The following is a 21,602-nucleotide window of genomic DNA, read 5'->3' as shown; positions in this document are numbered from 1 at the left end:
AAAACAGTGCAAACAATTCTATCCAAATGTAGCAGTAGGACTGATTAAGAAAATTAAGACCACCTGATTGTGAAGCTACATCTCAGATCAAGAGCATAGCCAGCATCCATGAGTTAAAACTCAGCTGTTTCTGTATGGCATCTCTGCATAGTGTCTCCTTCCTAAAAACACACGAAGGAGAACAGAGATTTTCCTATTTCTCAATTCATCTGCTCTTTAGCAAACCCGTCAATACTGGACTAAAGAGCAGGAATCACAATGACTAATCTCACAATGAAAAACAGCTTAAAGTTGGAATTGTTTTCATGCACCTTTTTTCCATATGATCAATGTGTGAGCCCTGTATCTTCTATGCTGGTCCACTGAAACCTAATCTTAAAAGTTAACATTTTGAAACATTTTTGTGGTGTTCTTTTTTTTCTCCTTTTCAGTTAGAGCTATCTATGATAATCAACTCTGAGAGTTTTATTCTATAACTATCCTCTAAGAAATGCTTAAAATCAAAATCAGAACTAAGGTGCAAATGCAATTAAAATTTAGGGCTTGAAAATCCAAATAGGCAACTTCTGGTGCAGACTTGAGTCTGCAACACTGCAGTATGTCTGCCCATATATTCCATGGAGGGAAAAAAAGAAAATACTACAAGGTAATTGTTTTGAAGAAATGTTCTTCCAAACCTTATTTCATTTATTAAAAACTCTGATTTTAAGCTCTTGTCCAATGACCGCTTATCCCTTTTAATTATATCATAATTTAAATGTGTTTAATGGATTTGAATTTCTCTTTTAGAGTATATACCAATAATGCTTATTATCCTGCTTTATCATACGGTTACTGCTATGTACTGAATTATCTTTAACTCGCCGCAATACTGAGACAGTGCTTCACTTGTTCTGCAATTTATAGGTCGGATCTCTTCAAGTTTTCCTTCAGGCCTCTCTGAGATTCATGGGTTGTGTACTTCCCTCAGTACATCACTCCTATTCTGTCAGTCATTGCGCTGGGTCCATGTTCTGAAACATATTGACTAGAGAATTGATCTTGTGACCTGTAACTCACCGAATGCCCTCGCTTCCTTCTATTGAATAGAACTGCAGCGAGCTGCTCTTTGAGGTCAGTTGATTCTGATCTTCTAACCATTTCTAAACATCATTTTGAGGTCACAGAGTGGCAGGACCTTTACTTTATTTGTTTCTCTGCCTTGCCACAGAAGGTAAGGGACGGCAGTATGGATTTCACATGTTCTTTCAAAAAGGGGACTATGATATTTATTGGCTGTGGTGTAAATTTACCAAGTTAATTTACAGAACAGAGAGAGAGTAGCAGCAGAAAATCTAACATAGAAAAATGGTCTTTTTTGGAACTGCAGGAAGTCAGTGATAAATTCGCAGATAAGAGTACACATGAACAGCCACTGAATGACAAAAAAATGCAATGTTGCGTATAAAGGTGCACATGCCTTTTTGAACAGAGATTTATGCCTCTTCACCAAAAAAGAATACAGAAATACATTTTGAATATATATATTATTTTTAAGAGATTAGTTATGTGTTCCTTTCCAAAACAAATTTCCAGAACTGAAGAACACTTCCAACTTATTTTCTCTTAAGATCCTAGACCTAAAGAGCAAGAACCCACTAGCATAAAATTGTTAACAAAAACTCACCACAGAAATTGTTCGGTCAGACAGCTTTATTACGCCAGCTCCCACTGGAGCTACACATCTCTCAGCTTGTGTTCCTGAGTTTGAGTTTGCCACTGGCTAGATGCTCTCACTCCCTATTTATGGGATTAGGTTGATCACTTTACCTCCCAGTTCCATTGTTTTAAAAAAACAAGACCAAGGTAATCTAGCTATCCACCATTTTAGCAGAGAGAGAAGGTGGGACAAAACGCTTCACAGGCATTTGGTAGCAGTATCAGTGCCTGAGGTTTTATCTGAAGTGTCTAAGGTTAGTGCAAGACTGCCAAATTAAAATATAGTATCTCCAACAACAGTTTAGAGGATACAAGACAGGATATTCCGTATCGCTGTCATATTTAGTCAGTGGTAATGCTTCACAGAGCTTCCCAAAATACTGTTCTGGTAAATACATAATACATTCAGCTCACCAGCATGTTATAAAGACAGCTTGATTTGTAGAAAAGACTGTTGCAACATTGCAACGCCATGAAATCCTACATAGGAACCGGACATGTTTGGAATAGGAAGAAGCCAATTTCATGGCAAAATTACATGCAAATTAATGGCAAATGCAAATAGCCAGGACATGACAAATGCAAAATCACCTGTGTGAATACACATGTACAGTTATGAATACCTGAAGTCTGTGTCAGAATTTTGTCTAGTACTGCTCCTAACCCAGGTAAAGAACAGTTACTGAAGTATGGGGGCAGACAGCACATCACAGTCAACAATTCCAGGAGGAGGACCTTCAATTAGTGGAATATGTAGATCTGCCAGTTTTAAAGTTTTAGCTGTGGTGTTGGTGAGATTATTCCTTCTTTTCATGCCCCACAAACCGCAGAGCATACATGTTTCAAGACATTGCACAAGCTGTGTCTGGAAAGTAATTTTTTATTTGACCAGAAACAGTCCCATTAAGCCATCTGCCCTCCAGTGTAAGCTAAACGTAGTACCCATTACCTTAAAATACATTTAGATATAATCCTCACTGTCATGGCTGTAGACAGGTATAGTATAGTTACCATGGCTTCAGTGAAATCAGCAGACCTGTGGCCACTTGCAGAATTTCTGAGGCCCGTGCCTAGGAAATTCTTAAAAATATTAAGAAATCTCAAGAATATCTGAACAGCTCTCAGTTTTCTTAAGCACACAGAAATGAAAGTTTAATTCATACTTTACAAATGCAAACTAATATTAGAAATTCTCTCCTGTTAGCTCTTTTGAATTAGAGTATGAACTTTTTAAAATGTTTTATAGAATAATTTCAGTGGAAAAAAAATTTTACTGAAACAAAATTCTACACTAAATCTCTCAGCAGTAACATACACTTTGTACATGTTGAGCTAGGAGCTACTTAAACTGGAATATCTATTGATTGACTTTATTTAATAAATATAACTTAAGCTATATTTTCACCTAGAACCTCTGTCCAGTAACTCAGATTATTTTTAATCTGTCAATGAATTTACTACTCATGAAAAAAAAACCACTAGTATAGCACGATTTTCATGCAGACAACATGAGAAACAAATCAGAAAATCACCCCACAATCTGGCTAATCCAAAAGCAGCGGATCAAAGTCAGTTACATGTCTTCAAATTTTATGATTACTGTAAATGGACACTTCCAAATTTATTTCAAGGTGAAAAACAGCAGCATATCTTGCTGTCATAAAAATACACAATAGCCAAGACAAAAAAAAAGTCATTTCAGTTACATTAATGGGTTTGGGTAGCAGATCGTTTTGCCTCTAAATAGCCGCCTCCTTTGGATTCAGCAGGCTGATAAACACCATAAACTGAGATTATGTACTGGATACTACCATTGTCTAAAAACATGGCCATTTTAACAGCCATGCTATTTTTCAAACTATGTGTTTTAGAAAGCTGGGAAGTTAAATTTGACTCAACCATTTAACTTAAAACTTGTAAAAAGCAGATATAGTTCAATGGTTCAACCTCCAATGGCAGTAGCTGTTTTGCAAAATCTGTTTCTTCATCACTGCAGCAGAAAACCAAAAATTGACAGAAAAGAAGTACTGCTTACAGCTAATTATATTTAAGTGAAGTTAGAATAGTCCTTTTTTCCTAAATGATTTTTTTTCCCCAAGAAAAAAGCATACTTAGATTTTATTAACTGAAGAAAAAAAGACACCATAAGAGCACATGGAGTATGATAGGATCAAAAGATTTGTTTGAAAATGTTTCACCAAAACACTTCCATTTCAAGGCTAGTTTTAGGCTTTAGAGACCATCAACCTTAATCCTACTTACCTGTTACATCCCCTACAATGAGCAGGACAAAAGAGTTAGTGGCATGGAAACACAATTCAGGACAGTATGAGAAAGCTAGAACTTCCCGAGAATGAAAATACAATGGGCCACATCCTCAAACTCTACTAATATACTTAAACTGGCATAACCTAGAACAGTAATTAGAACCTAGAACTAACTTACCCTCTTGATTAGTTTACCCATCCATACCAGTACCTGTCAGCAGAGCACAATGGAGACAAAGCAGAGCTTTGCCCTGCTTCTTTCTCAGACCTTAAGCTCCACAGAGCCACTCTCAGATTTGTTGTGACAAGATGTGAATGTTCATGCATAAACTTCTTTTAATACATGAATTGTTAATGTAGAATATACATAACTATTAAACAGTAACAGTGTAGATAAGTAAACATGCTTACCTCGTGCGGGTTGGTGTAGCCCAAAAGTAGATTTGCTGCTTTAATGTCACCATGAACATACTCATTTTCATGTATATATTCCAAAGTATCCAACTAGGAAAGGATTTCGAACAGAAAACATCATCATCTCCACTCTGCCCCTAACCCTACCACCAAATATTTCTCACTTATACAGTAAAATCTAGGGCTACACAGACTGAGCTGACGAATTTGTTTTAAGTTAGAGCACAAGGACTACCCACTCTGTCCATGAGGTCTGTTCCCACCAGGCACATAGCTGATGGCAAATCATAAACAAGCAACACTGCCACGAGGTATCCCTGTGTAACTACCTATAAGCACCAGCTTCTAAAGTCAAAAAGCAAGAATGAAACTACTACTTTATAAACACTGGAGGAAACATTGACAACACCAAGCTCTTAAAAAGAACAAAAAAAAACCCCAAACCCCCAAAGGTTTATAATATATTTGATCCTGCCAGCTATTATATGACCGCCATTTCATGTCACCATCCCCTTGCATCATCATCCTTCTTCAGCTCCTTAATGAGGTACAATAGCTCTAATTGTTATTAAAAAACACATTTTAATTTGGCAACTCATACAAAGAACAATCTAATCCTGGCTTTTGGAGGGTACAAAGAGTGTTACAAGTTTGCCAATTATGTGACTACAAAAGTCCTTCACTTTTTTTTTTTAATTATTATTATTATTTAGGTTAAAAGGAAACTTTGGGGGTATCAGTCTAAACCACCTGCTTCAAACAGGACTAATGTAAGCTAGATCACGTTGTACAAGAGACTGAATAGTCAAGTTTTAAAAGTCCCCAAGAATGGATGTTTCACAGCCTCTGGGAAGCACGTTCCAATGCTAAAATACTCTTTCTGCAAAAACTTCCTCATACTCAGAGTTCCTCTTCCTTTCAACCATTGCCTCTCATTCATATACTGTGCACCTCTGTCTTTCACAACACAAATGATATTACAAAGGAGCATGTATACAATCTTCTGTTAGTAGTGCCAGTCTACACACATTTGAAAACAAAACTGATATTTGCAGACTAGCCTAATGCTGGCATGTTCAGCAAATACACCGAAAATTTTGCGTGCAGGCTTGCAATTGTGAACTTTGACAAATATGGATGTCTAATTCAATACCCTTCAGACGTTGGGGGGAAAAAAAAAAAAAAAAAATCAATACATGTTAAAGCATAAGAGAATAGGCTTCACATCTCAGTCTAGACACATATTTTGAAGTGTATGGTATATGTTTTAGTCCATTAGAAAAATATTTTTGTTTAAGTCCACCACTTAAGTCTGCAGGGGGTCTTGATTTTCTACTTAATACTTACTTTATTTAAAAAAAAAAAAAAGAAAAGTAAGAAAATCTATAGCATTTACACAAGTTTAATTCGAAACTCAGGAGCTAACTAAAGGAACTATATTAGAAAGATAGTTTTCTAGCAAGTTTGAGACACAGCAATTTCCTCTCTCTCTGTACATACCATTCGTGCACCAAGTTGCAGAACAGTGTCCTTCTTAAATCTGCTTCCACAATCTTCAAAGATTCTTTGAAGGTCTTCCCCTAGTCTCTCCATGACCATGAATCTATAGCTAGCAGGAAATATAGAAAAGGGAGGAACCTTCTAAGACAAGACTGCACATTTGTGTCAGATTGAAATGACTTATATCCAATTCGTTGAAAATAGATTTTCACTCAATTTGAGGCTTAATTACAATTCATCTTATTACCTTTTTCCCTTGTACTCAGCCAAGCCTGATCCCCAAAACACTGGAATTCCTAAACATCTTATTTTTTTGAGATTCTTCCATTTTCTTACTGTAATAATAATAAAAAGATAACATTGGCTTAAAGGTAGCTAGAGAATTTCATGTTTGGTGTGAGTTAGTTTGTTGGTTTTGTTTTAGCTATCAAGCCAAGACTTTGAATGAAACATAGAAAAAAAATAAGACTTATTTGGCAGTTTGTATAGCAAACAATTCAGACACAATGTTACTCTGAAGTCCTCCACATTCTGCAAAACAAGTAGTAGCTTTTTGTTCTAACAACGTGGTATTTTGCCTTAGAAGGCAGATAAGCAATTACCAATAGCTGAAGAAATAATTCCTTTAAAGCTCTACTTTATTCAACACAGAATGCTTCAAGCTATCAAAAGTGCTTATGTCTACCAGCAATCTAAGTCATCTAAAGTCTTTAGGACAGTTCCCATGAATAAATCACATCCATGCTTAAGTGTCTGCAGAATCAAGTGCCTTGATTACTACTAAATCTATGATGATTACACACACTCTTAGCTCTGCACATGGAAATAGTTACTAGCAGAAATACAGTCACCAATTAGTTCACATAGTACCTCTGTACTAAAGCAAGGCTCTCTCTGAAGTCCATTCAGTATTGCGCACTTTGAAGTGCGCACATAATAAATTTGGCACGCTTCTGTTCTCCCTTCTGATCAGAAAGGACAAGGCTGACATTCAAGTAAAGAACCCTATAGCAATCTAAAGTTATTATAGCACCAACTAGGATTAGTTCAGTGTATATGAAAAGAGTTGGCTAACAAGCTCTAAAGCAACAGTTCTTATTAGAATTAGTTAAACCCAAACTTGTCCTTAAAATCTACCCGAATCAGAACTGATATATTACTTACTATGCTCTTGTTTTGCAGCCCTCTGGTAGAATTTCAATTCAGAAAATAAGGGGCCATTTTCAAGATATTCCTATTGAGAATAAATAAACTTGGTATCATCAAATGCATTAGAAAGACATCAGTTTCTAAAGAAAAGTGTCTGAGAAATTCAAAGACAATGAAACCTCCTTTTTTTCCCCACCTCCCTTATACAATGCCATCTGAAATGCAATTTTAACAAGTAGCTAAAAATAAAAGTTGTTTGGCAGCATATTTTCATAAACAATATAGATTCTTTCAGGAATTAAGACACTATTTTCAGAAATACTGTAGATCAGGTGTATATAAGTTCATAGTCTGATTTTCCTTACTAAACTGTTGAGGACAGTAATCAAGGGAAGAAACAAATCAAGGAAATACTGTATGTCATGAAAATGCCAATTTTTCCCCAAGCAGGGGAAGTATATCAAGGTATAAAAAACAGGGAAAAAGAACAAAAGCTACAAGCATGCAATACAGACCCAATGCTGAAAATAAGGATAGATAATTAAGAGAAAGAGCTGCATACAAGTTAACAATTTAGAAATGAGATCTACACATTACCACTTTAATTACATGCACTGCATCATCTTCTACAGGAACATGAGTTTGAGGGGAAGCTGCAAAATGAGAAAGAGAGGAGGATCAAGCTGTATGCAACAAAATAGAATTGCAAACAAAGACCAAGCTAACATTGCATAAAGTGACCAAAAAATACATGACAAAGACACCCAACGTTTTGTTTGAACTCCCGCTTTTAAAGGTTTTGCCAAGTTCAAGGAAAAACAAAACGAAAGCACCACACACACTGAAGTTTTAATCAACAAGTACAGAAGCAATTTTAACCCACGTTTTCAGAACTCTCTCCCTTGATGCTAATTAAGGAGTAAGCAGGATTTCCCCATTGCACGTTTGCACCACAATGAGGTATTCCATTATAACAGATTATGTTTAAGTCATTCAATTGGATAACCACTGTATTTGGTTGCTGTCAATCCACTGTCGTGACAAAGACACCACTTAAAAGTTATGACCTACATTATGTCTCTAGACAGGATTATCTGCTTTCCTCTATTACAAATTAATTTGGCCCTAAAACCTTGATTTCTATTCTGACATTATTTAGACACTGGCTTAAGTTAGGGATAGCACAGCCACCACCTGCCTAAAGGGGAGATGAGGGATTGTGCCTCTTAATGCAAGTAGAGATTTCAAAACAATAATTGACCACATGTGCCAATTACAGCCCAGGAGACAGAACCTCTCTGCACAGACAATGCAATCCTATTTTCTTCTGACCCTGAAAGAACTATCAGTTCTCTCTGATACTACTGAAGCTACATAGAGGTACACTGGGATTAAAATTTAATGAGACTAAATCATCTTTTAGAATGATCACTGAAAAAAACTAAAAAGAATACAGTTCCTAGGAAATAAGTGTCCCTTTCAAACTTCTTATAATGATCAAATACCAACAACAGTCCAGGTGTGAAACACTTCAACTATCAGCACACACAAAAATAGACGACTTTTATCCGCATAATAAAAATCAAGTAAACTTGGATCTAATCAAACCATCCAAGCTTACATTTTTTGATGGTCACAGCATAAAAGTATTTTTTACAATGAGCAGACTCCGTCAGCTGCCATCTTCCTTCAATTCTGTTCAGCATCTGGGTTGAATCTGGCAGCGTACATAACCCAAACACCCACAGAGTCCCCACTGCCCTCTGCTTGACAGTTCCCCATGTGAATGCTTCTGTGCAATAACACATTAAGATAAAATGAACATTCCTAAAACAAGAACTCTGGAAGGTATCAGCTGTCCATAGACTCAAACGAGTAGCAGTCACATTTAGAATACAATTTAGAACTATCATACTACCAGGAAGGAAATTTTGGAAAACTTTGTTCTTACCATATTATTGAACTGAACTGGGAATTAAGGCACAGGTGCTTAAGTCTTTAACTTTTTCTGCCACATGTAGACTATGTGTTAATAGCTAAAGACATTAATTTAATGGAACACATCCCATGTGTTTTCATTGTATTCAACAACATCATGTTACCCAAACAGAATTAGATGTGCTCCCTTACTGGCACAGATCAGAAAAAAACCTATGTATAAGAAAATGTATTTTAATACCAAGTTACTTAACAATGGTTTGATAGGTATAGAGAAGTATCAAATGTAAATGTATTTGAAAGAGTCTGATCTAACTTCCCTGTAGACATCTTGACATTTTATGAAGAGAGGCCTCATTCATGGTAATCTGGAACAGACAGTAACAGCTGTCAGGGTAATGAAGAAGAGCAATTAACGGGAGGTAGCTGAGCAAAAGGGTCTAACCCTCATGGTTCTTACACTGTGGCAGTGTGGATGCTTTTTGGAGTCACACTGAAAGAACACCCTGAAGAAAAATAAAACCAAAACTAACTGCAAATCTTTACAATGTGAAAAGGGAGAAAAGTCAGACAAAGCTCAAAAAGATACAGGAAAAGATGCTCTACAAAATGAGTAACATGACATTCAAATCCACAAAAGGAGAAATGGTATTATTGTCTTTACTGCACATACATGAAACAAGGCATAAAATTCACAGTGAAAAACACTCTAAACTTCTTACACAGACAATGCTTAGGCAAACATACAGATAAGCAGAAGTTGTATATGTACCTTTTATTACATCTTTTTAATTAACCATTCATATATCAGCAGTAATATTTTAACCGCAGCTTAGAAATAAGACAGACTATTTTTTGTCCATAAATATACATAAACAGTTTTTAAAAAATTGTCTCATTACTATGTATAGTTACTTAACAGACTGGAAAGGCTCCCAAGGTTTAACAAACAGTCTGATTACATACCTCATAGACCACCACCACATACTCTCCTGCGAGTTTAGCTCATAGTTAATTACTGTATACTCGTAATTAGCCATGTGCTAGCCTCGTTCTGTGTGGTAGCACATGGCTATTTATAATATTACAATCAGTTAAATGCTAGACTGCAGGACAGTAAGCAGAGACCCTGCAGGAGAGCAATGCTGATAGGCAGGAGGTCTCCAATGGCATATAAGTACACACATAGAGTACCAGGAGCGCTATATGGTGAGATTATGTTTGCAAAGGATATCTTGAAATAGCATAACAAGCGTGAGCGTTCCCAGTTTACAGTTTATGTTGGTTTTATCAACTAGAGATGCACAATCTCCTTACATTTGGGAGGAGGGGTATTGATGTACGCACACAATCAAAACCATTGTCTGTGTAATTGTTAACTGGGAACAGTGGTGCAAGATGAAGCTGTGTAGGGGGCTGTGGCTGTTTCCATTTCATGCCAAGACAAGTCTCAAAAAACATTTGCAAAGGGCGAAGGGCACAGCTCTATTTTCTCTTCATACCACAATCACAGCTACCATGCCAGTGAAAAACATACAAATTTAAAATGCACTCTGAAATAAAGCAGTGCAGTAAGATTCACATTCTTTGCCATAATTTCCAACTGTTGAGCCTACACAACACAGCAAATAACTTGCCTCAAATCAACCTATGTCCAGAATTCCCTAGTTTCACCCAGGCACAGCAGTTATGGTCTTATCATCCACTTCAATCGTGAATTTCATCCGTTTTGTTGCTGAATGCCACAACCTTAATTAATGTAGCTTTCTAAATGTTAATATGACATGGTAATAAAAGAGTGTTTCTGGATGAACTGCGATTTCCTACAACCGCATAGCACAATTGTATGCAGTCTGACAAAGCAACGTGCCAATTCTATTTGCCAGTTCAAACGTGCTTGTTGTAGTTTTAGCAGTTAATTTGTGGCAGTCACATTTGGAATATGGTGAAATATTTTCAATGGCTCTCACAGAACCAGTTTTGTTGACAAAGTTTACACAGTGGAAAAGAAAACAACATTGATTTGGCAGTTTGAAAAAACATCCCTGCTCTTGTCCACAGCTGGTGTCTTTGCCACTGCTGGAAATTTTGAGGATACATTTGTTAGGGAAACATGAATAAAATTATTTTCAGAAGTTCTTGGGTTGCAAGTATTTTATTTTTGCTTTCATTGGTTAACTAATCCTGAAGAGTGATATTGTCAGTTAGTTTTTTGCAGAACTAAAAACTAACCTCAAAAATACCACACTTTGAAGTAACAGGCTACCTATGAGAAAACCTGGAAAAATTCTGATTCCATTTAAGTCAAGCCAAGAGATGTTAAACTCAATGGCTAACAAATGGGGAGGAGTGTAGCTCAGAGCATCTAACAATAAAAACTGATCCAAGCTGCAGGAATATAGTTACTAAAACCAAAATGTACACAAATAAATAAAAAGTAGCATCTGCTATTTAACACTCAACTTCAAATACTTCCTGCATATGGAGGGTACTAAGGCAAATATTTAAGGTGAACACAGCATATTGCTTTCCCGCCCCACCTTCGCAATATCCAGTATTTCCCAGGAACTGAAACGTTCAGTGCCTGAAGGGTGTTTATAGTCCATTTTTAACGAGGCTCAAGGAAGACCTGCTTCTCTGCTCATATTGTTATTTTAAAGATGCATCATCAGTTTCTGGACAGACTCTTTTCTAGAGCAGTGTTCTAGATTCGTCTTCTAGGTAGCTTTATGAATGTAGAGTTTTATTACCAAATTACACATATATAGTCCTCTGTACCATGCTTGTGAAACCATCCTCCACAAGACCTAACTAAGTTGGTTTTGGTAGAAAATTGTGCTCAACTGCTAAATGGTTTTGCAGAGAACTGCAAATGCCTCTAAGTTAAGAACATTCAGTACTGGTTGGAAATTTCACTACATTTCTTACTCACCTTTCTATGAAACCTTAATCTTGATGCACTAGAGCCAAAGTTTTGTATTCAGCAATGGAAGCCACTGTTTGACTTTCAAAGTTAATTACTCTAAGCTGGAATAGGTATGACACATCCTTTAGCCCCAGGCAGAAAAGCTATGCATGGTCTGCTCTTACAGCACTCTCAGATGGGAGTCCAGGCCTCTAATATTTAAAACTTGATGCACAAACTGTTTTCTGGCAAGATTCTGCTCCAGCCCATCTGCTAGTCTGACACAGTGCCCACTCAAAAGATACTATGCCAGCTTCAGTGGGGTACAGGTGCCAAAGATGGATGAAGGGAGTGCCTTCCATAAGGCAACAGGTGCCCTATCTTTCATCCAAAGCTCTTCCTGTTACCATATAACACTGCTCAGAAATATATCACCCATTCAAAAAAAACCCCATAAATTTAAAAATCATGCTCTCTTGACTTTCTAGTTTTTCTTAGTATGCCAGGGTCTTGGTCCCTGACTAGCACTCTCACAAGGTGGACTAATGAAGTGCAGAATGGCTCCCAAATCACAGGTCTGTACATGTGGAAAAAAAACCCAACACATTATGCAACATAATACTAAAGTATAATAGTTATGATCTCTGCAAACTTTGTAACAAGCTTTAGACTGTGTAGAAATTAGTTATGCTTTCAAAATTAATTCATCTAGCCCACAGAGATCTAAAAAAATAAGAAAGAGGGAGGATTCAAGAGTAAACAGTCACCATCAAGAACTCATCAAGGCAGGGAGTATTTCCTCTTTAACAGATGGAGCAGGCTGATCCTGTACCATGTGCACAGCCCTAAGTAACCAAGTAGCAAAATCAGGCTAAATTTATTATTTAGTTTGCCCATGGATAGGGTGAAAAATTAGGCAATCTAATTGCTATAACTGTATTTGTATAGTTTAATATTAGTGTCTAGATAAAAAGTCCTTAAGTGGTGTTTGGCTGCCAAAGAATTTATTTTCACACTAAGGTTCACACCTGCAGGTACAATGAGACCTTTGCTGAAATGCATTTTAACATCTGAAGGTCAAGAAAAATCCATTCCTAACCAGATAGTTACCAGCCAGTGCTATTAATTACAAGGGTTTGCTATGAATAGTCTTCTTTCCATTGCATTTATAAAATTCATGCTGAACATATTTTTTTCGTATAATTGTTACTGCATTTTTAATTTGTTTCATGCACTACAGCAAATATCTCCAATGAAGTTAATTTAAGCAACTGTTGAAGCACTTAATTTCTCTAGAACCAATTGTTAAAGCCAGCTGCCCATCACAAACCAAGGAATGACGACAAAACATGCTTCCACCAACTCTTCTCTTCCCTTACACATGTACGCCTCTGCTCACAGCTATACCAATCATCCACAGAAATTACTCTTTCTGAAATAGAAACAACCTTTCTTTCACAGCTCAGCCTGATTCTCAGAACACCAGGCCTCAGAATATCAACAACAAAGTGTACCATGGTCCAAGCTTAAAAGCAGAAAAGGCCACAATGACACCTCTTCCCTACCTCCACCAGCAGCAGAACTCCCTGTGCTGCTAGTATTAAAAGACAGTATTCACTCATTTAATCACTGTTTACTGCTCAAGCAGATGTTCTTTGTCTCTTCTTGGAAAATGGGGAGGGGGGGATGTGGAGAAAAGGATAGCGTGCTGGCTCTACTGCAGGGCAGAATTCAATTATGAATTTATCAATACATATTCTCTTGTGCTTCCCATATTATAACAACACATGCAAAAATAGCAGTCAAACAGCAATATGTAAACACCTGCTGCAAATTCAGCTTCAAAAAATGGTTTAAAAACTCTTAGTTTTTCACCTATCACTTACAAAGTTCCATTACAATATATACACATAATACAATTAAAACACATTTACTATGTAATAAGTTCTATTGTAAAAGACACCATCTAACAAACATGTGTGTCTACAACTATATATAAAAAGATAAATATTTTGCAGAACCATTAGTTTCCATGAGAAAGAAGCCTGCAGGTAGGTAATGCTGTGTACAGCAGATTTCACCATGACTGTGGAATGTTAACAAAACGTTGTGTGACCTTTCTGCATTTAAATTTTCAGTCCAAATTGTGCATTAATAGAGTGCTTGAAGCAGAACTAGAAAATGATTTATATAAAGACTGGTGTTAATTACTGACTGTGATCAGGAAGATAAATGAGAGAATGTAAGGCTCTCAGTAGCACCCTCGTCAACTCTTGCTTAATTTTCCAGTGTATTGCCGCTGTTCTCTACAGAGCTACAAACTAGTCGTGAGGCCACCAATGTCATGTTCTTCCTCAGTTGCTCTTCATTCTGCTCCCATTTATCAAAGGGATAACGGTTCTGTCTGAGGTGCCTGACAGCAAATCAGCACCAGTAACTAAAATAAAATAAAATAAAACTTCTAACATACAACAGCATAACTAATTGCATCTTATGATTCATATTGCTCTTACTACAACAAAAGGAATGCTGGAGAGAACATCTCTAGATGGCTTCTATTCCTTCTGGCACCAGAGGAAGCTCTCCACTTCAGAAGCACTGGGAGGAATCAGTATTTGTAAGCTTTCTGCTGCTGGATTTAGTCTGGTCAAGACAAATATGCAAAGGATAATCCAAGAGAAGGAACAAGTTAACAAAGAAACAGACAAAACAGCACAGATGGGAAAGAGAAAGAATAATCAGAAAACCAGGGAAAACTGTGAGGCAGAGGAGGACAGAACTAGTAGATTAGTGGTAGCTTTCACGTACATAATTAGAAGTTTAGAAGCCCTGCACCTGAAGAGAATATTTGCATCCCAGGGTTCAGAGTCAGTAAATGGCTTTCAGCAGCTTTGATTTAGTGAACAGAACCTTCCATGGAATGCATCCCCTGTAAATATATTTTGCAGAGATATTGTAAAATTTCTCAAGAACGTTGTTATAGATTAATGGAGTATGGAGTACCCTTAATGGGAAATTAAGCTATAACAACGCACATCAAAATCTTTACACCACTACTGTAAAAATACTTATTAAAAGATATAGCCGGCAAAGTTAACCTTTACTTTTACAAAAGGGCTGTGCTGTTCATATCTGGCGGGCAGTCGAACCTGTCTCCACTCTCCTGTCGTGCCCACCTCTCTACAGCTCTTTCTGGGTCAGCTTCTCACTGAAAGTTTAGTGGTCCTTTCATATCTTGCTGTATATGCACTAAAAACTAGCCTGAACAGCATAGACACAGAAGCTGCCTCTCAGCACCAAGCACCTGTATCTTAGTCTCAAAGCTTCATCATCTACGTCACTTCCCTTCACTCTCAAAGACAGCTACAGTCTTTTGTAGGGTCAAGCCCAAAAGAGATACTGAATAGTATATTTTACACAATATAAACACATATCAGAGATAAAGAGGTGGACTAAACAAGAAAACTTCAGTCAGCATCAATACTTGGGGATAAATCTTGCCCACTTCCTTTTTTAATTGTAGGATGACCTATAAAGGGAACTAAGCCTTCGGTTCAGTGCTACATGTAATGTTCACCACCCCTTCTGAAAGAAGAGATTAAAGGAACACATTATAGAAGTGGCAGCTGAATTTCTTCAGCCATGCTGTGACTTATGAAAAAACACAAAATAGTAATACCAAGGGTCCCAGACTGTATTCTTATTCTCAACTAATCCACTGACTGATTTCCACCTCGGTTCAGTGAGAGCCAAGATGCAACAAACACCACAATATATGAAATCACCTCAGTGGTCTGTGTCATCAGGCAGAAAACTAATCCAATCTGCATGAAACTGACTGAATCCAACATGCTCTACCACCCACAAGGTCCGGTGTGATTTGACTGCAACAGAAAATGACGGGGCTATATTCTGAGTGATTCAGGAAGACATTTTTTGTCTTACACATGGAGAGCTACACCCACTCCAACCTTACTTTCTGCACTGCACTCTCAGTTCCTTCTCTCTGTGGGAGCCTCTGCAGGTTTTTGTCTTCATTTCCTTTATCCTTGAATGGCAATACCCAGAAACACCTTAACTTCACTTCTTAGCTCATGCTAAGGTCTATTTTCTTATGGTAACATCTCATATATGCTCTACGCACACCATCTCTCAAACGTAACCAACTGATGTTTCAAAGAAGGTCATAATAAGCTATCAGATATAACAAAAGGAAAAAGAACATAAATATTCTAAAAGTGCACTAGCCTTCAACGACTGTGACTGGAGTTAGTTGAAACCCCAGTCATCCCCACTGGTTCAGTCTGCAGAGCAGCTAGGTATGTGTGAACTATATGAATTCCAGAGGAAACCAAACCAAGAACTCCACTACAGGAACCCGCTAGATGCACTCCAAATACTAAAAGCAACATAAGGATTCAAAATAGTTCTCCAGACAGCCTTAAACCATGCACTTGGTGAGGAAATTCAGTGCAGCAGACCATACCAAGTCTAGTCCAAAGTAAAACTCTCAACTTAAATAAAGGGGAGATGTAGGGCCATACCCACCAACTGTTGCGATTTACTCATTCGCTTCCTGCAAACACATACACAATCTTAGTTTTCTCCAGGTTTTCCAGTGACTGCGTTTACTCAGCAGAAAAGCAGAAGTAGTGGCATTTAGGTTGTTACTGAAATCTTTTTGCTTCATTTACACAGGCATTCAGTGGAATAAAGTGCCAGCTTGTGGCTTTTTTCCTCCCCTAGAAAGTTTCTCCACTCAAACCTAACGTCTAGGTGCAACTTAAGTCCAGATGCACAAGTAAAATTGTCCACCCTTCTGTAGTTTACAGCCACACTTTAATAGTTGGAAGAACAGTACAACTGCGCAACCACTTCAGAGAAGCAACATCTGACCACATATGGGACTACCACACCATGAAATAAAATTTGTGTCCTCAGTTGCCATTCAGTTCCTTCCAGTTAACCATAACGGACATAAGGAGGATAAAAAGAGGGAGAGGAAGTGCCGTGTAACATGTTCCTAACAGCTGAAAGCAGACAAGCACCATGAGATAGCCAGACAGATGTAACAAAGATCACAGTAAATCTGTCACAAGGAGACCAGAGGCACACAAGTGCTACATTTACGTCTGCAAATAAGAACAGACCAAACACGCTAACCCTTCTACAGAAAACACACACCTTTTCTCTCTACAGTAGGTGGCTGATACTATAATTTGACACTGACAGACAACTCTTCCACCTCCATGAAACCACACTAAATCTAGCACAGCTCTGCATATTTGAAAGGAGTTACTAAAGATAACAGAACTGAGAAGGCTCATGACATATGATGCCTGTTCTAATGAAAACTTGTCGCGTTATAAAAATCTGAAAATCACACTAAGTGGAAAGCTCATGCTGTATAACAATATTAACAGAGTATTTTCTGACAAATCACTCAACATGAAGGAAATATCATTAAGAGATCAACTGAAAAAAAACAAGAGTGGGAAACAATCAAGAGCATATTTTCCACGGCAGAAACACACAAACAGGAAAAGCACTAAAAAAAAAGAAGGTATAGCTGATTTATGCACAAAAGAAAATTTATGTATAGGAGTGACTTGCTTATCAAATTTTAAACACTAATACTCCAAATAGAGAGTCAACATACTCTAACTTTAGAAGGTCATGGTTGGCTCCAGGGATGACGTACTAAACTGCTTCTAGATAATTCTTTACTGCTGTCTTAATAGAAGCTTTATTTAGTCCCTAACAGCTACTATGGACTAGTTTGCCAGTATACATTTGCCATGCAAAAAAATCCCACCAAACTCATAACATTGCCTTGAAAACAGGATTTGCTCTTTCATAGAGACCAGCAATAATAACATACGTTATATCCTTTCCAGTGATCCAGAATGCTTAAGAAACTGCCTTTCAGAACAACTCATTCCTTATAAAACACAGACTGAGCGAAATACAGCAGCTTATTCTGAAGAAAATACAGAAACATATCTAGGCTACAACTTATAGAGAACTGCATTTCTACCTCTGGTGAAAGACTAATTCAGAGGCAACACTCAGCAAGCTATTGTTACTGTTATGTTTCTTGGATGATAACTGATTTAGTCTTGGCCAGAAGATAACATTTCCACTAACTGGAAACCCAGAGCAGTCCAGAGCACAGGACTGGCATAAGTCCAAAGTGGCAGCTCAGAAAAGCATCGTCATTACTTTGAAGAGCATTGCCTGGCAGTGCTCTTCAGCAGTCTGACAGCAGCAGCACTTTGCCTACTCCATGCAAGCTCCATAGAAAAGTGCACTAGGAGCCAGTAAACTGGGCTGGACAGCCCATGGAGAACATGCTGCACCATCAGCAACACTTCTGAACAACAAGAACACCCAACAGAGCACTGCAAACATCAGAAAACCACACTTCAACACAAATGACCACCAGCATGTAAACAACAGCAACTTTTTAAAACCATGCTGTCTTGTTATTCATGTCAGAAAGTTACCAAAAACAATTTACAAGCCACTCTTCTAATCATCACCAGTATTTTACCTAAATAGATCAAGCCAAATCCTCCCTGGCCGATCTGAGTGCCCAGCCTCCAGACTTTTCCTTCGGTGTCTTTCAGGATCATGTCTCTTGGAAGAGGAACTGGCAGCTTTCGTCTGCCGCGACCCTTAGGCGGCATCGCACCTTGAGAGGTATACGGGGGGGGGAAGGGGGGGGAGAAAAATGAAAGAAGTAGTTTACTTTTGTCAGAAGAAACAATATCCCTCGATGTCCTTTGCCCAACAGGCACCAGGCAGGGGCCCAGCTCCCCGCGGCCTCTCCCTCAGGGCGGCGGCCGGGCCCAGCTCTCTGCGGCCTCCCCATCGGGACGGCGGCCGGGCGCCTCTCCCCCGCCCCCGTTCAGTTGAGCGGCCGGCCGGCCGGGGCGGCTCACTCGCAACGCCCTCCCCTCCACCGGCCGACGAGACCGGGGCAGTCAGCGGTCCGCGCTCGGCCGTACCGCTCGCTCCCCTCACACCCACCTCCACAGGGCCCCCGCGGCATCCCCCAGGAGTCAGCTACAAACTTCCCAGCCGGGAACTTCCCAGAGGCCGGGCCCAAGCGGAGGAGGAGGCAGGCCGCCGTCTTCCCGCGGGAATCCCCAGCACAGGGGTAAGGCCCGGCTCGGCCCGGCCGGGACTTTTCGGGCTCGGCCCGCCCTCTCTCGCCGCCGGCGGGGCGGGACTCCTGCCACCGCCCCGCTCCCCTCAGCGAGGCGGGGCTCGGCCTGGGGCGGGGAGAGGGTGTCGCGCGCCGTTTCCCGCCTCCCCGTCGCGCGGCGCTCACCCCTGAGGCGCCGGGGCTTCTCTTCAGGGGGAAAGGGAGACGGGATACAGCGCACCTGAGCTCCGCCCGCTTCGGCTCTCCCTCTTTTTAAGCTGCACTTCGCAGGTGAGGATTTTTATTTTTTTTTCCCCCTCAAAGTGATTTGGAGCGTATGGAAGTTGATCAGACTGTTCCCTGCTTGAGGTAAAAAGGAGGGTTTCATGCACATCAAGGGCTTCAGGAGCTGTAATGAAGTCAGAGAGCTGCCAGGGTGCCACCCCTCAGCCAGGCCACTTCATTTTTACCTCAGGATCGTTCAGGTGTAAAGCCACGGCAGGCCACTCCAGGATCATTTCCACACACAAACATAGATACTTACCCAAAACCAGTGTGCAACACCTCTTCGCTGTGGTTGAGACAATGTAGAGACTTGCATTACTTGGAGTGCCGGGAGCCAGCAGCAGCACCGCAGCACAGCGTGAAGAGGCAATGGCCGTCTCACAGGCTGGTCAGCCATTGCTCCAGGAAGATACCAGAGGACAGATGCAGCTGACCCAGGGCTGGATCAGCCCCAACACCACCATCAGCTTGTGTGTTGTTAATAAAGGACACAATGAGTCTTTTTACTTCCCAAGCTCACAGGGCATACTTCTGACTACAAGCCACCACCTTGCGTGAGCTTTGCTCTGTCAATAGGGTCCACCCACCCAGCAAACCCACTACACCTAGGTAGAGGTCACTGGTAACCACATCTTCCAAGCAATGACTACAAGTCCTTTTCCAAAAAAAGTTCAAGAGTAATCAAATTCCAGGACATCCTCAGCAACCACATAATTTGCAAATGAACTTATAAGTAGTAACACAAATTACAACTGTAAAATATATATTGCCATCAGTAGAGTAGGCCTCAACATAACAACCCTTTCTGCTTCACCAGTTTTACAGGCTTTGTGGTTTTACCATTACTGAAAGGACCAGCTAAAGAATTGCCAGTAGAAAGCTCAGCCATAAAGCAAACAAATTCGAGATTGCCATAAAACATTTCATAAGGTTTCTCCCCTTTGCAACAGCCGTCTAAACAGACTGTAGGAGGGTGGCGTTGGGGTCGTTTTGTGTGCTTTCAAAAAAAAAAAAAACCAACATCCCAACCACAGATGCCCAGCGCTGCATCAAAGAAACCATTACCACTCATTGGAGAGAGTTGGCACCTTTTGGGCAATGCTCTTGGGATATCTGTCACTTGGGATGGGAGCCACCATTCTGCCATGGGTGAAGGGTTTTTTCAGAAGAAAGTGGTCTTCAAATAGTTGCCTGGGAATCAGAGAACCAGCCCCTGTTTAAGGAGAAAGCTTTTTTGCTTAACTGTTACAAAGAGGTATTCAGATGATTAAACTGAAATGAAAGCATGTATTAGACAGCTTACTGCTTCTGAACGATCTTTCCCCGCCCACAAAAATACAGTGTCAGGATAAGGAAGTAAAACAAATCAGATGAGTTTTGCATCTGTCTTCTAGACATTTAGCAGATACCAGTGATAGCATTAGATTGCTAGCAGACACCTATGTTGTTATATTGTTTAAGGCTTTTTTTTTTTGGTAAAACCAGGAAAAAGCCTCATAAATTGAAAGACTCAAAATTTGTAGAAATTACATGGAGGAAAAAAACAGATTAAGTATAAATGAATAGAAAGATACATGATTCTAAAGAAACAAAACTGATTAAACACTCTTATTTTTATTTTATTTTTAAGTACACAAGAACTAAAGTTGATTTCCCTTTTGTTCCCGTGAAACCATTGAGAATACTGTAGCATCAGGAAGCTAGTGGAGTGTATTGATTTAATGAAATGTTGAGGTTCAATGCAAAACTTTACAGTTCAGAAATATAAATTGTTTTGAACTTATTTAGTGCCTTTTATTCATGAGCAAGTATAAGATCACAAAAAGTTTATGTGGTTCTGAGGAATAATGAAGTCATCAGAAAAGGCTATTTTAAAAATAGCCATTTTTTAGCTAATAGCAAAACTAAAAGTAGAAATAGATACACACAAGAGTCTATTTATTTGTTACTAAATACAGTGACATAATATAATCTGTTACTGTTTGTGAAAACTTAAGTCAGGCTACATAACATCCCTTTGACTCATACAAGAGATACCTACATAGGTAGCTGAGGTTAAAGATCTTCAGTTTTTAAACTAAAGTTTCCTAGTACTCTAAAAGAAAAGAAATTGTAAGTTTACAGCTTCAGTGCCATCCAAATGGAAAAGTGCCTGAAGTCCTAGTCATCTTTAATATGCAGCTCTTTCACAACTTGTGCAGTTTAACATTATCACGTAGTATAAAAGTGTTTAAGATATATACCCTACAAGTCACTGAAAATAGTTGTGGGTTTGGTTGGAGGTTGTTTTGTTGGT

At 39.0% G+C, this 21,602-nt stretch overlaps 1 protein-coding gene across 1 annotated transcript in view; it reads right to left on the bottom strand.

The window, feature by feature from the left end:
• Positions 1–19,081, bottom strand: part of VRK2 (VRK serine/threonine kinase 2) — a 43,158-nt gene extending 24,077 nt beyond the window's left edge. Inside the window, exons 1-7 of the mRNA XM_074151042.1 lie at positions 18,904–19,081; positions 18,425–18,565; positions 7,626–7,681; positions 7,044–7,113; positions 6,127–6,214; positions 5,880–5,988; positions 4,377–4,469 (exon numbers count right to left, since the gene is read on the bottom strand). Of these exons, the coding sequence (XP_074007143.1) occupies positions 4,377–4,469; positions 5,880–5,988; positions 6,127–6,214; positions 7,044–7,113; positions 7,626–7,681; positions 18,425–18,565; positions 18,904–18,925 (579 nt within the window). The 5' untranslated portion in view covers positions 18,926–19,081. The remainder of the gene's footprint in view (positions 1–4,376; positions 4,470–5,879; positions 5,989–6,126; positions 6,215–7,043; positions 7,114–7,625; positions 7,682–18,424; positions 18,566–18,903) is intronic.
• Positions 19,082–21,602: the final 2,521 nt, after the last annotated feature.

The sequence above is a fragment of the Numenius arquata genome, chromosome 7 (assembly GCF_964106895.1).
Source record: "Numenius arquata chromosome 7, bNumArq3.hap1.1, whole genome shotgun sequence".
Classification (NCBI taxonomy): Eukaryota; Metazoa; Chordata; class Aves; order Charadriiformes; family Scolopacidae; genus Numenius; species Numenius arquata.
The sequence above is the reverse complement of the archived record's forward strand: the minus strand, read 5'-3'. Positions and strand labels throughout refer to the sequence as shown.